The 17,397-nt window shown below is 41.4% G+C and overlaps 1 protein-coding gene across 1 annotated transcript; it reads right to left on the bottom strand.

Moving 5' to 3' along the window:
- Positions 1–2,145: 2,145 nt before the first annotated feature.
- Positions 2,146–16,927, bottom strand: LOC110984394 (solute carrier family 35 member E1-like). The gene is made up of 6 exons (XM_022244572.2): positions 16,473–16,927; positions 14,968–15,038; positions 13,381–13,518; positions 8,195–8,320; positions 6,871–7,116; positions 2,146–6,641 (listed from the first exon to the last, which is right to left on the bottom strand). The coding sequence occupies exons 1-6, from the start codon at positions 16,846–16,848 to the stop codon at positions 6,516–6,518; spliced, it is 1,083 nt and encodes a 360-aa protein (XP_022100264.1). The 5' UTR covers positions 16,849–16,927; the 3' UTR covers positions 2,146–6,515.
- Between the last annotated feature and the right edge of the window lie 470 nt (positions 16,928–17,397).

Raw genomic sequence — 17,397 nt, 5'->3', positions numbered from 1 at the left:
TGTTTACCTGAGAAAATTTATGATTATGGCATAATTCAACACGGGCGCTTCACAGTCGTGCGCCTCCCAGAGTTTGCAATGTGTTGGCGAATCACAAGGCGCGAAATCTGTCGACACTTTCTAAACACATTGAGTCGACAGATTCCGGGCATTGTGATTGGCCAACGCGTTGCAAACTCTTGGGGGCACACTACACTGAAACGCCCATATTCCCCGGTGCGGCAACACAATGTACAGAATAGGGTACACACGGAAACTACTAAAGCCACCACACACTAAATATTTTTCACGCACTGGTACGAATGTCAAAACTGTTGAGCACGTGCGTGAAACTGCAGGGGGAAAATATCTTTTATGTGTATGGCAGAAATTATACGTTTCCACAAAAGCCTAGTCGTCGCCTATGAAGTATAAATTTTCAGCCTGACATTTATTCGTTTTAATGAATGACTAATCCGAAATAACGAATTACTAATTTGAAATAACGAAATACTTGAGCCTCCAGATGGCGCTGTTTTGCTTTTATTCCCATGTGATTCGAGGCATGCACGCTTCATACGTCTAAGGGTGCACCCCTAAAAATGAATTCCCAGACACCAATAATAAATCCTTTTATTTAAGTCTCGCAGGTGTCCAAGCTGGACAGAAAAATGAAGTTTGACATGTCCTCTTTCATTTTTTTAGTGGGTTAACAGATGAATTTTTGAGAAATTCTCACCGTAAGACCACCCCTAAAATGAAGGAAATTTCCCTTCCCGGAAAAATGGCATCCCTCTGCCAAACGACTAAATAGTGTCACTTTCAGACCCGATTGCATCCAAATTGCTCGTAACTGGAAGCCCCGAGTCCGGGCTCGAGGTTTAGTGCCACATTTCCTCAATTACCCACATCCGTGGCTCTCAGGACTCACTCAAATAGAATATTTTGAGGTCACAACTTTTATTCATGAACTCGGTGGACAGATTTCTGGCCTATTTGGAAGCACCCCTGATCGGACACATCTCTCTGTGATTCCCACGGCCATGGGCGCCTTGCACCTGACATGTCTCTGTTTGATGAGGAGAAATAAAGAGCGCCATCTAAGGGCTTGGAAGATTGGTGTATTAATTAGTTATTTTGAATTAGCAATTCGTTATTTCAAGTTAGCAATTCATAATTACGAATTAGTAATTCGTAATTACGAACTAGCAATTCGTTATTACGAATTAGTAATTCGTTAAAGCGAATTAGTGTTAGGCTGAAATTTATACTTCATTGGCACGATTGGGCTTCCGTACTGGTGGCTAAGGCAGTTTATTTACTGGTCTTCACCCGTCACAATCAGATGGCGCGCCCTCACGGCGGTTCGCTCTGAGAAAATTTGCTCGTCCTTGGGGGTGCACCGACCTCAAGCTCCATTGAAAACAGTGTAAATGCAACAAAGTTTGGAGCCCCATGGCAGGCAAGTGAACTCCCTGATGCCTCTCAAACAAAAACAATGTGTTGTTTGGTCCTTCAGATTTCATTTGATTTTCAAAGTTTAGTAGTTTAACCTATGAATTTTATAATTATCCTCAAAAGCAAACTCACCCCAAATAGTTAGCGTTCCAGTTTTCTCTGCAGCTATTTTTCAAATGACACCCCCACCTTTCACAGGCTCTTCTGACAAATTTTCAATCACATTTTTGTCTGCTTTACCCCCAGATGGGTGCCCCTGAATCTTCAAAGATGATCCTGGGCCATACTTACACAATCCCACAATTTCTTGGCCCACACAGACCCCTCTTTTAGAAAGAATCTGTACTTTTCATGCGCTTCGGCCTGGCGGAGAATTTTATTTTCCTTGAATTGGGACAGTGCAGCCATACGCCTACAGTTCAGTTAAATGCGTACACGTGTACGGGTGGTTCGCAAGTAACGAGGACTCTCACACCAAACTGTCCGAGAACCTGCGACCGTGTCCTCAGAACACATTCGTGAATGGACCATCTTGGACACATCAATGAATACATGTACTTTGTCTAAGATAAAACAACTATTGGGAACATGAGATGTCCGCAGTGGCATAAAAAGAAGACTGCCTTAAATTTATCGAAATTCCGGAGTACCTATACCACTTTTTCTAGCTAAACATTTTCAAAATGAAATAGCGGACAAGTCAAAACATTCAACTTTCATTCAAGTTTATTGTTTTGTAACTGTTTTGTAATTTAAAGATTCATTATTTGTAATTTTATCATTATAATTCGTGATTACATTAAAGTCTCTCCCCCATTGTAAGAAGTCAACACTTGACAAGAGTTCCCTGAAACAAACAATACTGAAATAAAACCACATTACAATAACACTATAATTAATACTTTAAGAGGCCTTCATTCCAACCACAAGCAGTGTAACATTTGCCCTATATAAGGCATATTTTGACTATTTGCGGGTTTGATAAACGGGTAAATTTTCTGCTCAAACCACATTTTTGTCCACACTTCCTGAAATAATGAAAACACAAAATGAAAATACAGCCAAGTCAGAGCAGTAAATTTCTTAAAATTAAAAGCAAGGAAAAACTGCGCAATCAAAAAACCTGCTAAATCCAATGAAAAAGCAGGGGAAAAACTGAAACTTCTAGGTTAAAACCATCACCTGACAAGGACTCGACCATCAAATGAATCAAAACTCAGGCCTTTATAGCTTTATAGGGCTACTTGTAGGAATCCCCCTGGAGCGAAAAAACATCAAGTATTTGTGCTGGACCTTAACCATAACCACGTAAAGAAACTGATCAAGTTCTACCTTCCTAAATCCAAAAAAATCCATCATGATGACCCCTTCACAGGTTTTGAAGGATCTGAGACGACTACATGTGAAGGACTGTTGTTTGCTAGCAAGAGGCATTTTGGCAAGGTGTGCACAACTAGACTTAATTCAAGTCTGATTGTTTCTGATCTGCCTATACTCATCTAATGTTGAGCTGTGCTGAACACCCCAGACAAATGTTTTAATATAGTGCACCTACGTACATATAGATGTGCAAATAACCAGCATGAACACTTTTTGTTGCATGAATTATGCTCCCTAGTCCATAATAACCTTGAGCCATGGCTTAAATGAATGCTCAATGGGCCATGTCATGACACACCACCTGCCTAGTCCTCAGAAACGCCACCGATTGGTTGCTGAGCACACTACCGGTGTCAAGGCTAAGGAAACACATAGGCAAAAAGCATATGATGGTCATATCCCCAACGCCCCTATACCAGCATAATCATACCCGTAATCCAGCAATTTCGATGAACACTGATGTACATGTAATTAAACCCTAAGTGAATAAGTCAGCTATCTGTGCGATGCCTCTAGCCTGCCAGACAATGAAATGTTCAATTAAACCATTCAAAGCTGCCAGCAAAAGCATACATAGGAGTTCTTTTCAGCATCACCTGTTGCTGCAGCCTAACAGAGACATTATTAATTGCGCAGCTGTCTCTGTAGCTTCAATGCACATGTTTTTGATGCCATACCAGCTGCTTAATTGGCAATGCTGAGTATGTATAGTGTACTGAAGTGAATATGAGAACCAGTGTGTGGACCAACACGCACACCTAGTCCATTCGTTTGCACTACACTTCCTGGTTCAAAATGCCGTCACACTCCAATAGTCTAATCCAAAAAAAAGAAAAAAAAAAGGAAACTGCAGAAATAGTTTGCAGAAATAAAAGCTTACTCATCGTGAGCTCCTTTTAATGTATTCACTGTATGTTATTTTAAATTTTAAAGGGTGTCTGAGTTCTAGCCAAAATTTTGCCTTAGGTCTCTAAGCAGAAGAGCAGGGAAACCAAAAATAAGGCTTGGAAAGTGAAAGAAAAAATTATAATTAAAGGACCCTACTCAGATCACTTTGAAAACCTCCCTTTCAATTTAAGAACCTAATTAAGTAAAAATAAAAGACAGAAATTATACATGTAGCGGGCTAATTCTGCTTACATGTGGACTCCTGAAAAGTTATTAAAATCTACTGAAGATTTAAAAACGGAATCACTTAGTTTGAAAATTGTGAACTTAAAAACAAAATTTAAAAAAATACAGCAAAGACCACTTCATTTTTGAAGCATTAGTAAAGTTCACTATCTTTTAAACTGTATATAAAAATAGACTAAAACAACATAATTCTGTCGTGGATTTGTACAACTATCACGTATGTTCACCCCTCCCACATAGTTCATGTACATGCTCTAAAATTCAGTAAAGTCATGGTCACTTTCTGTTGCTTGTTAAAATGGCGATGCCAGACAGCAAATGACTATACCAAAATCCATCTGCGAAGATCTTCTTCTGCATTGCGTAACATTGCTGAAGTCATACCAGAGAAGTGTAATCAAGATTCAGATTTCATTTTGTGATGTGTTTCTTGTTAATCATAAGTGACTTTGGAAGGAAATGGGGTGAAAGATGACTGTGTATGCTACATTTCCGAACATAAAAAAGGGGTATTTTAAAATTTGAAAATTAGAATGTATCTCCAGTTTCTCCACACATGCTGCATATCCCGATAATTGAAAGAGTGTTTGAAGAGATTACCATGTTATGTTTAAGCTATTGCCAATTGTCCTTTGTTAGTTTGATCAGTTTCAATTTTGGCTCTCTGTTAATTGATGGTCGGCCATGAGCTATGTTCAAGTACATGTCTTGAACACGTACTCCATCAACAAACACACACATGCAGCACTACGGACAAATGATTCTCATGCAAACTATTAAATTTGCAATAACTTGAAAATATGACAGATGTTTTTATCGGGTCTTGCATACACACCACACTTTATTTTGTTTGTGTGGATAAACTGGAGAAGTGGCTTTAAAATGGGAAAGATCGTGGACGTATTTTCTTTCAAATCTGGTCGTGTTTATATATTTTTAAATCACTTTTTCCGAATGTTTCACATTTTGTGCAACTGGGTTCATATAATACGGTGGTTTAATGTTGTCTAATCAATTTTTGGTTATCAGGTTATCTCCGCCAACTTTATTTGTTTGTATTTTGTTAGATATAAATTATGGTCTCCATCCACAGAAAGAAGTGTCAGAACAGTGTCCCACGTCACCTGCCTCGACATCCACAGCACAGTGATCAAGTGCGCATGCGCTCTCAACTACGTGGTGCACAAAGGCATGGGAATGTACATGTACATGTAGCACACAGTAAATATAAAGGTGACATCATGGATTCAGAGACTCTACATCCTGTGATATGAAACAAAGCACCCAATTATTCACACCTGGCCATCTGGTGCATGCCAGTTATACGGCATACTATCAACACCGGAAGGGATGATTTGAACAAGAACAACGTGATAACAAACACAAGCACCCCGCCGAGCCCATGCCGAAGCCCGACGACCTTTAACTTTTGGTTCAAAAATAAGATTTATCTCGATTCTTTTGGCTACTGTGACCTTTAATGCTGACCTTTCGGGTCTAAATGCAATAGGCTAGTGGGATTACCAAAAACAGTGCAAAAGCCAAGTATTTCTCCAGTTATTGCACTGACAAGATTTCGGTTGCTTTTGTAACTGTGAATTTAACCTTTGACCTTTCTGACCTAAATGCAATAGTCTTGCTAGGATTAGTAAGACCAATCCGAAACCAAGTCTGAAGTTCACATGCAAAGTATTTCTTAAGTTATCATGCTGACATGATGTCTTTTTTTAAACCTTTGTCACCATGACCTTTGTCCCCAAATGCAATAGGCTTTTCGGATCACCACGAGTAACCCATTAAACCAGATTTGCAGTTTGTATGCACAGTAATTCTTAATTTACAGCGCTGACAAGAAGGTTTGGGACACACACACACACCCCCACAAGTGTGTATTTGCCTGCAACTGGGGACCCCCTATTGTTCCTCTTTTGTTTGTACTCTAACTTTTTTAGAAGACCACCCATATGTTTTGTACACAGTTGTCAATCGGGGACCCTCTGTCAATCGGGGACCTCATTGTCCTCTATTGTTCAAGGTCCCCAATTGAATGCAGCAACAAACTCACAGACACAGACAAGCAGGAAAATTAGTCGGTTGGGGCATAAACAAGGTCAAAGCGAAAGCACAACAAAACAAAAAAGGAGTAGCCTTTAATCTGTCATCAGCAAGCTAATTTGCATCACTTATTGCCACACTTAGTAGGAATGAAACAAACAAATGATTAAGGATCACGTGTGGTGTGAAAACAAGTCAAAAGCTGCTTGGGAATTCATTGAATTTTGAGAGTTCAATGGGTTGTTTATGGAGTGGAAGATATCCAGATGACATCCAAAACCATTGTCAGTTTGGTTTCGAATTTTTAATTAAGAACATTCTTAAAATTTTGTGGGGCGTGAAGTTAATTACTCAACATGGACAACATCATTGTGATTACGGGGATCCCCTCCACGGAAATAGAGTACGCTTTTCATATAAATATATTACTTTTCTCTGTTGTGCCTGTACATGCAGGAGCTTACGCAAGTCTGTCACTTGCATTGCACCCAGGGTCCTTCCGGTCAGAGTCATACGTTGAAGTGCGGCCGGCCGTTGGGCACGTCCGACCTGCCGATGATTCGGCCGTCCAGCAAGTCCGACTGGACCATGGGCAGGAACGGCCGGTGTTTGGCCAAGTTGGCACGGTACTTCGCCTGAAAAGGAACCAACCAAAAAACCATGGAATTAGTCATTACACTCATGCTAATAATCTTCCTTCTAATGAAAAGAAAAAGTAGTCAGTCTGCAATCGCAGACAGACAAATACAAAGTAAAAAAAAATAAATGGAATAAGTGGTACGGGATAGGGTGGGGCTGTACCCTCATTTGATTTTTTTCGTTCAAGCCCCAAAACATCACCACTTTGATTCTGGCACAACTCACCAGGTTGTAGCACAGCACGCCAAAGATGGCCGTCATCATGCCCATGATGTTGACGAGGGTCACCGGGTTGCGGAGCATGAGCAGTGACAACATGATGACGAAGATTCGCTTGGAGGCGTTAGCGATGGAGTAGCTGAGGGGGGTGATGAGGTGCAGGACGCTGAAGGCGAAGATGTTCTGCAGAAAGTTGAACAGGCCGCTAGCGAGGAGGAGGGATAGTGTCCAGGCCCAGTTGATGTTTTGAAGCTGTCAAGAAGGGAAACGAATCAGAGGCGGGTGAAGAGTTAAGGCGTTACACACTAGCCATTCATCTTGACACTAACCTATCAGCGCATTGCAGAGTAAATCCATCTTTAAGACAGACGTTTTTATTTTCGTTCTTTATAAAAATTTTCCTTCAGCTATCTGTGGTGTATATCATGAGAACAGTTAATTGGGACTGGAAAAGCAGGCTGTTGAATGGGGTTACACATACCGTATGTCTTTGGTCTGTATTTTGCCATGTTTGTTCTATGGTTCCCAAGCAAATACATTAAGGAGTGTGTAACACCTGAAAATCATTCTTTTTTTTAAAGGGCATCCTTCTTTGTGTTTTTAATTATTCAATGGTCTGAAATATTATACCCTCAGGATTTCGATTTTGGGCTGGGGAGGGCTGTGTTGGGTTGGAATGGGTAGGGTAGGGTTGGGCTAGGTTTTGTTGGGTTGGGTAAGGAAGGGTAGGGTTGGCTGGGTTGAGTAGGGTTGGATAAGGTAGGGTTGGGCTGGGTTGGACTGAGCAGGGTTCGGTAGGGTTGGGCTGGGTTGGATAGGGTAGGGTTGGGCTGTGCTGGGTTGGGTAGGGTTGGACTGCGTAGGGTTGGGTAGGGTTGGGCTGGGAAGGGTGGGGGTGGTGTTAGGTTGGGTTAGGTTAGGTTGGGTTGGGTTGGGTTGGAATGGATTGGCTTGGATTGTGATTGGATTGGGGAGATGTAAGACAAGCCAGATAGTGATTGGATTGTGACTGAATTTGTTTGGATTAAATTGGATTGGATTGCAATCAGACTGTGATTGGACTGTGACTGGATTTTGATTGGACTGTGATGGACTGCAATTGGATTGTGACTGGATTCGATGTGATGTGATAGGACTGGACTTGACTGGACTAGATTGGATCAGACTGACTGGATTGGATCAGACTGACTGGATTGAAATAGATTGGATTGAATTGGGCTGGATGAGAGTAGATTGGACTGGATTTGGACAACACTGGGTTGAACCGGATTAGATGGGATTGGATTGGATGGAAGAAAAGAAAAGGGAGTTATGAGGGATAACTTGTTACCAAGCTCCTGTCGCCAAGTATTCTCCTGAGATCAACCACTGTCCATATGGGAAGCAGCATGACAGTAGCAAGCTGGCTGATGATGAGCAGCAGGCGAAGATGGTGAATTCCAATGTCCCTGAGCGCCTGAGATGGGGAGAGAAAATCAAACAACCAAAAGTAACGACAGCTTTGGATAAACGAGTGTAACCCTTAGAGTTTCATCTGTAGGTCCTCTGGGCCTGCAAACAATATGACAGGAAATGCAAAGCCCTGTGGGTAGCTTGCAATGGCAGTGAAAAATACTTATTTATACCATTTGTTAGCTATATGTCTACCAATGAGAGGTCAAAGGGAGCTGTAACCTGAGACCTTGTTAAAGAGTAATGGCAAGATGCCAAGCAAGCACACTCTTAGCTGCCATATGTGTGTTACTGAGGACTTGTAAGCTTTACTGGAACACTAAAACTAACGTATGTGACCTGTTATGAAAAAATGAACTTAAAGTCACACTCCACTCTTACGATGGTTCCAAGTTAGAGATTGAAAGGGAGGTTATTTTCTGGGTCTTGTGACATTTGGAAAGAGTAACCGTCTATTTAATTCTAAATTTTTAGCAGGATCAGAGATTTAAAAACATTTTCTTAGCAATTTTGATAATAGCATTATTTATGCCTGGTCAGAAGTGTTGAAACAATGTCAGAAACAGAGATGCAAAGGTGACGGAATAATGTCACATTAGAACCAACATGTGCTTTTTACACCAAGATATAAACCAATGGAAAGCTTTTTTCTGCTGAATAAAAGAACAACAACAATATCTCAATTTTCGAAAATACAGACTTTCAGCTCATTTTATGCCGACAGTTACGTATGTTCTCCAATGTGCTTAACACTATTTGCCCGAACTTGCTTTTCATTTAGCCACTGAAACAATAACATTTTCAGAACAACACAACACAAGAAAGGAACTACAGTAAAGGAAAACATGAACTGTATTTTGATTAATTTTATAACCTGATTACAAAGAAAAATCAGAAATTCAAAATTAAGTTTAAAATAATCTTCACTTTAATCCTGTGGAAGGGGAATGATTACACGAGTCTTGTCCTGACAGGAAATTGGCATGGTAATTGGAGTGGTCATTATGATTGGGATTATGTGTAATAATAGTGCAAATAAAACCTGACTCGCCTGGCTAAAATGAAGCCTTGTACTGACGATCAGAAATGGCGGATAACCGCCACAAGATTTTTTAGACGTGGAGAAAAGTCAGGTGGCAAAGTCAGAAGTTAACAGATCACTACATTTTTGTTTTGAGATTGAATGTCTAAACATGCGTTTGACACAGATGGTGACCGGAGATGGATTAGAACCCCGTGACCTATGTACTTCCGTACCAAAACTCTACAAAATGAACTATCTGGCCCCATGTCGGTGGTCTCTCATTTTGCCAGTATCTTTGCTCAAGGGGTAACAGTTGCAAAAATTAGTAAAACTTGGGTGCCATGCCTGAGAGGGCACCTGGGGATGCACCCGTTGTTTCTTGGAGACACTGAAAGTAAATGGAGCTGTGTTGTTGGTAGACTGTACACAGGTCGTGTACTATTCAAGATTTTAAACGGGAAAGGAGGCTCGTGGGTGGAGGGGGAGATGGACTTCCGGGGGGGAGGGAAGTCCCCCTCTCCCATAGTTATACGACTAGTTCCCAAGTGGCCAGGGTTCACACCCATACACAAAATGCGAACCAAAGTCAGACATGACATGACTTCCATCACAAATCATCACTGACAAATTCCTTTTTTTTAACAAACAAGAAGTAGCACGACTGATTTCTAGCCAAATGAGATATTAACAGGACCAGTGTCTCAAGTAAAAGAGACATATAACTGTTGCTGCAGTGAGATGAGAAAGACTTTCGAAGGTCACGTTTAAATCCAACATTGCCCAATGTCCGCGGTGAAGCCAATGCCTACGTGTACATGAACATCCTTCTAGCAGAGCTAACGACATGCACATGTATTGGCTGATCAGGAGTTGGGGGGACGGGGCCATTCCCCCTCTCCAAAAAGGGTAAACAAATTTTGTTTTTTGAAATAAGAGAATGGGTGGACTTTGTCATCTCCCTTTCCTTCCAAATTCTAAAGCATGTAAAAAGTCTCATCCCTTCAGAAAGACCATGAGAAGTTGAACATAAAGATCATCCCTCTGAAAAAATCTCCAACCTACCACAAAAAGGGTTCTGGATCTACCCACGGACCTTGTAATTCCCCTTCTTCTAACTTTCAGCTCAAAATATACAACAGTATGTAAAACCCCAGGAATCCCTCCCTTTTTTTCCACGTGCAAGGGGTTCACCCATGGAGGGATGGTTCACACTATGTTGTCCAGAACCACCTGTGCCTGCGGAAGGGACAGTGCATGCAGAATGCAGTCAAGCGTGACGGAGCCACATTGTTTGGCCCTTGTTTGTTTACACAAAAGAACCGGTGAAGAGCTTTGTCCTGGCAACCATTATGTACTCTGCCTGGACATGAATATGGGATCACTTCCATCACTCCGATGGATTGAGAACTGAACACAGTTGCTGACTCTGTGGGTAGAAGTGTTTGGGCAAACTTTTTAAGGGCTTTGATGTGAAGCAGACTTGTTAAATATCCCCTTGTATAAAATCACTCCGTGCCCATTTTTCTCATTTGCTCATCAGTGTGACTATTCCCAACCTAGTACTGTAAATACCGATAATGTTTATTAACCCTAACCCTCCTCAGTCCTCCAACAGGTGAAGGATTGAGGAGGGTTAGGGTTAATCAACTTGCTTAGCCCAGTGGCAAGGCCAAAATACTTTGTCAATTTCACACAAATCATACAAATTCATTGTCAAAAGCAGTGTTGTATTCAAATCCTTCACAAGTCCTTTCACAAGTCCCTTCTAATGGCCAGTCTGAAGTAACAGGGTGAAAAATGACGAAAGAATGCTTTTGTCACAGTTCATTTGAACAGCTTGTGAGTTGGCTTAACCCTAACAGTCCTCAGTCCTCCAACAGGTGAAGGATTGAATGACTTGTGATGGACTTGCAATGGACTTACACCGACTTGCAGGGACTTGTGATGGGCTCGAATACAACACTGGTCAAAAGGAATAAGAGGTAACTGATTATTTCGTAAGAATTGGAATGTACATGTAGATGTAGTAAGGGGAAGGACTTTCCATCTGCACAGGCATGTTAAAGAATGTTGAAGACAAAGTGTTTCTTTTCTGAACAAGGGAATTCGTGTGGATCGCTTTCAGTGTCAGCCATTTCCTAAGTATCTGTGTTAATTTCCCCACAGCTGTAGGTTTACTGGAGGCCAGCTTTCCTGCCACAAAGTAAAGGCCACAGTGTGACTATCCCTGGTCTACTGTGTGACATGCAGAACATGGTTTGAGATTTCAGCACACACACTGTAAACCTCCAATACATCTGGGATATATGCCCCCACCAGCTCCCAATTCGGCAGAGAAATTTCAACCAAACGTCTGACCCAAATACAAAGTCCAAACCTGTGGCCATTCCATATCAAGGAGGTGTGTTTTTTTCGGTTGTGTTGCACGAGGAGTGTACACGTATGTATCATCATGGAGAACATAGCCCCCCCAATCCAAGACCGCGAGGGGGAGAGTTAAAGGATTAACGAGGGAACTAGACATTTAGAACAGTACTACATTACACAGGCTTTGAAACCTTTCAACTGTTCCAGTACAGAGAAAGAGATGCAGAGTCCTGCGCTTGGTTGGGTTCCTAGCAACATTGCCTGGGGAGTTGGGGATTTGAAGGTAGACTACAAAAAAGGCCTCCAACGAATGCCACCAAAAGGATTATATGCTGAAGACAAGCTATTGATCCGCAGTTATATCATGGAATTATCAGAAGGGGAACAGCCAAAGGTTGGGCGCCAGTTATCACGGAACATCTCTGGCTCTCCCGACGAACACGGAATCACATGTGACAAGGCCCTCAATTCATTTGTAACTGATAAAGTTATTTGTTTGTTACAAAGGAGGATCAGGTACTGCAAAGATCCAGCAGTCCAATTGTGTGAGTTGTTGCATCATTTCCAGCCACATTTAGGATGAACATGATGAAACTGGACCTAAAACGCCCTTAAGGAAGGAAAGAAAAGATAACCTTTTCCTTACATGATTCTTGATTTTTTCCCTTTTTTTTGCACTTTTACACAGCCTCTAGAGTACAAAAATGTACTAGCAGAAAAAGGAACACAGAGAGCTTTTCTATTACCCTTGACATCCCTATGTAGCAATTTCATTCGCTCTGGACGAAGCAAAAGGTATGGGCAGCAAAGCCAAGGCTGGCGACTTAATAACAGTTGAACAAAAAGAAAAAGCAGACTCGATACAGACACTTCCACAACGGTACTTTCCGATGGCTATAAAGAATCACACAGTACAAACAGTTTTAAAACAAATTCCCACTCATGTGGATGAATGAAAGGTGGATGTCTAGTTCATTGAAAGTTGAACATTCTGCTTGATGCACAGCGGGTGCACTCACTGCAAGTGAGTGGGAGGGGGGGCCAAGGAGGGGAAGTCAACCTGAAAACAGTCAGTTACTGCATGTTGGCTTCTAAATTGTGAAGAACAGACAAAACAAGTTGGGGACAGATGGCTAGTCAACTCAACCCATGCACACGACAACACTGGTACGGATCTGGTGCAGCGCACTACTTGCTGCGAGGGCAGCACATAGAAGCCAAGCACTGGTGAACTACATGTATGTTCAAAACTATTAAGCATTTTGGGAATGATGTGCTGAGTGAATGATAACATGCTCTGTACAAACAGCTGGTAACATTAAGTGTGTAACATCAAGTCTGTCTTTTGTCAAAGACTCTCAATTTGGAATATGAATGCCCTGCCTGTAAGACGCAAAACAATGGATTGGAGTATTCTTGTTATGAATGGCTAAATGTCTTCATATAGGAAAAGCGTTCGGCTTAATCATCCTATATATACATGTGCAAATTTTATGCCCTTCACCGATACACAATAAACACCATATACTTGGTGCAAAAAATTACATCTTTTTTTTCTTTCTCATTTAGTCTGAATTTCCACACATTTCTCATAATTCGCAAGAACGCCGTGGAAAACTGGGGGGATGGTTGTGTTTGGACCAGCAAGGACAAAGAATCACACCCTTACTCACCTTTTTAGAATAAACATTCTGAAGGGCAAATGTGACAGTTGCGACAACGGCCATGATGAGTCCTAGCATATCAAACGAAGCTTCCGTTAACGTCGCGACCATCACTCCAAATATGATTGGGATGAGAGATAAGTATATCTGGCCAAAAAAAAAACTTTTAGATTGTCTTGGGCAGCAAGAAGGAGGGGAGTTTTGAGAAGAGGTGGCAGTGTAGGTCTTCTTGTAGTTTGTCTTAATAGAACTCATTAACAAGGAAGCCATTTTATTATTTTACTTGAATTATTCTAAAATGAGGTGATACCAGACTACCGGTATTTTGGGTTCCATGCCTCCCTTTCATTTTTTTTAAAGGTTGCTTAAATATTTAGATATAATAAAATCACAAATTTTAAATTATTCATTATAGTAGATGAAATTAATCTGTAATAAACTTTTCCCCAAAGAAAGTTTACCACATGCTGCCAGGTGCTTTTAAAAATGCAGTGCACACATACGGCGATTTTCAAGATTTTCAGTTTTCAAAATTCTTTGCTAATCCGCGGGCATGCTATGCCCAAAACAGTGGTATACTGTTTAAAAACAGTGACGGATTATCTTTGAAAAATGCAAGCCGAAAAATGATGGCAATTCCCAGCAGCAGGTTTTTTGTTCCGAGTAGGGTCTTTTGTTACACAGACCAGCTCTTATGTCCCATTTAGGGCACCCCCGCTTTGCGTATAAACACATGGTGCTCGAAACGGGGTTCCCTGGAAGCAAGAGGTTAACCTCGCTTTCAATTCCATATGGTCGACTTGTGTATAGAGTCAATATGGGCATTTTACAATAGCACGCCTCCAAGAGTTTGCAATGCGTTGATCAATCACAATGTGCGGAATCTGTCAACCCTTTTAAAAAATGGACATGTATTGAGTCGTCAGATTTCATGCATTGTGATTGGCCAGTGCGTTGCCAACTCTTGGAGGTGCACTAATGTGAATCGCCCATATTCAGGTTCACCTGAACAAGAAGCTTCCAGTACGATATCCTGTGAATGAGTAACCAGTATAGTACCTATACCAACGTACATGTATCTCTGAAAATTGTAAAGCAACAGTATGGTATAACAGAACAAGAGTTGTCTATGTTGATGTGTTCCATGGACCTTTATACACCATGGAGAACAACACAACTTGGTATTTTTGTCTCTATATTGTTTGTCCCTCCGGGGTTCAAAAAGCCACAGTCTTTACATGCTGCGTCCAAACTTTTAGCGGTCTAGTGCCTAAACTTTGTCCACTGCCAACCTGCGGCAGGCTCAACTTTTGGGACAAAGTCGGGCATGCCCAAAGAGAACATGAACAAGCAACAAGTATCGGGAAATTCTACTGAAACTAAAATAACAGAAAAGCATTAGCCCAGTTCTCACATATTTTTTAAATTACACATTTTTCATTCAACTATTCAGTTCGGCTGGATAAACCAAAGTTGAGCTTGCCCCCAAAAAAGGCACTAGACGAAGTTAGGACATACATTACAGGAAGCCTTATCGTTCACTGCAGTTACTTATTTTTTTATAGCATAGTGCAGGGGGTTTAGGTGATGACTTACCATAGCTGTCTGCTTTTCTTTTAATATAAGTCTTGATAGAAATACTGTGAAGATGGGCATGGTGGCTTTCACTGGACCAAAAAAACAAACAAACAAACAAACGTAACATAAGGCAACGTTATTGGAAAAACATACACAAGTACACTGTACTTCAAATAGTTTTGTTCCTCAAAAACCCCCACTTTATATAACACATCTGGTACTTAAAGATGTACAAGTTTTTTAATGTTCAACTTTTTATTTTCCTGGGTCGATAAGATCTCTCTATTGCACTGCACTGTCAGTCAATCCTGGATGAAATCTCAAAATTTACGCCCCTTTTTAAAATACTCCAAAGCTACATCTGAATCACGTAATGATCACTTGGCTTGAAATCACACATGACTCTACGGGAATTGGTCATAGCCACTAATATAGACTCGTGCATGATTTTAGCTTATAGCCAAGTGATTCTGATATGGCCCAAGTTTGAATAGGGTCTGAATTTCATCGCATGAATTCTAATTCCAAATGACAAAGTACATGTAAGAGTGGAACCAGATGAAGATTACTGAGGTAAAATGTTCCAAGTCCTTTAAAACACTTAATGTACTCGTGCATACAGTACCAAAAGCAAACCACGTCAGGAAGCGGCAGACCTTATTTTAATTCAGGACCCGGCTACTACCGATAAAAAGTTGGGCTCAGAGTTCCATACACGGACATTACTCATTTTCCCTTGCAGTGGTTTATTATTAGCACTAAAAGTCAAATTTCACAGTGAAAATATTAAAATATTTACTTGGAAAACACTTAGAATTTTTCGGACTAGTCTCATAGGGTTTGTGCAAAAGGTGTCAAGTGATGTCTGGCTATGGAACTCTTTCCAAATTGGTGAGAATTTCACATTTTCTTGCTACATTCTCCTTCAGATTACTCCATTAATATTCACTGTTATGATTACAAAACATCAACTTCTCGATGCCGGAAAGAGGTGTGAGTAACTAGGACTCTACAGATCACCTATTTTAACATTTGAACATGGCTAGGATCAGTAGATCGCCGACATGTCCAAATGTTAAAAGAGCTGATTCACAGACATGGACAGAGTCCTAGTTTCTCAGACTAGCCGGGAAGGTAATTTTGGGCTGCATTCATGTACATGTAGGCCCACACATGCATAAAATAAAAACCAAAATTTGGGGAGGGATCCTGGTAACTGACTCCATTTTTGATCATTTGTCATGTAGGCCTACATGTATGACATGTACTTGTAGGCTTAGCCATGTTGAATATCTTCAATGGTAGTCCGACATGTCCGAGTAATTACGACATGTAACGATAGGATACCCTTACTCCTAGAAGTGTCATGACTGTGAGCCACACCACAGTTCTGGGACTAGCATGACTAGGACATCATAATTCATAGCCTAACCTACATGTACATCATGTAGAAAGCGTAGGCCTCTAGTATACGGAGATCATAGACCTATGGGACAAACACAAGAGTAAGACGATATTTTTACCTGTGTGAGCAAAAGAGACTGACACTTTCAAAATACTTATTTCAGCCGAGACGGAAGAGAAGAATTTGCCGAAGGCGAGTGGGATGACGAGTTGGTAGAAACCCCGGTCGTACACGATGTCCGGAAGCGGCACTTGCCAGAGTCTGAGCACGGGCGGCAGCAGCACCGCGACGGCGGACATGTGGCACATCGACACGGTAGTCGGGTAGGGGAACTGGCCGAACAAGTGTTTGTTGATGACATTCTGCATCAAGCTGCTGGTGTACCACATCACACATAACAGGAAGATCTGCAGGCCGAACTGGTAAATACTCTGTGCGGCTGCCATGTTGCTTGTTTTCTCCCGTTCGGACGGACCGGTATCAGTGTCGGCCATGGTGGTCGCTAGCCGTTTCGATCGTGAATGAAGCCATGTTGTTGCTCAGATCGATATTAATCTTCCACGTCACTGGATTAGAAAGTCGACAACAGAGGCCGCTGTTCACATGCGAGTGGCGGTTTCCAAGGGCGCATTCAGGTCGCGATTTGGAGAGCACACCCAAGGATTCCTCGGGTTATTCATTTCTAGCTTTTGGCTTTCATTTAACCTTTAATCCTGCGGGCATATGAAAAGATTAAATGATGTTTCGATGCCGGTGTGTTCAATTATGATGCCATGGGACTCAGGGGTACCAGTTGAGCACATGGGTGTGGCTAAGACTTTTCAAGGGGGCAGAGCAAGGTACCCAGAAGCGGCAAAATGACATGCCATCAAGGATGGAAGGGGTTCGATTCTGAGGAATTATTAAGCAGACTGGTGAATTTCATCACTTTGAATTTTGCTTTTTTCCCCTTTTTATTTATTTAGGGAAAACAGCCCTCTCACCGCACCCACGGCTATCCAAGAATTTGAGTGCTTGAAAGGCTTCATACATGTCAGATGCAT

Source organism: Acanthaster planci, linkage group LG12 (genome assembly GCF_054643075.1).
Source record: "Acanthaster planci isolate LZ-2023a linkage group LG12, COTS_SCS, whole genome shotgun sequence".
NCBI classification, from domain to species: Eukaryota; Metazoa; Echinodermata; class Asteroidea; order Valvatida; family Acanthasteridae; genus Acanthaster; species Acanthaster planci.
Note: the sequence above shows the minus strand (reverse complement) of the source record. Positions and strands in the feature narration are given on the sequence as shown.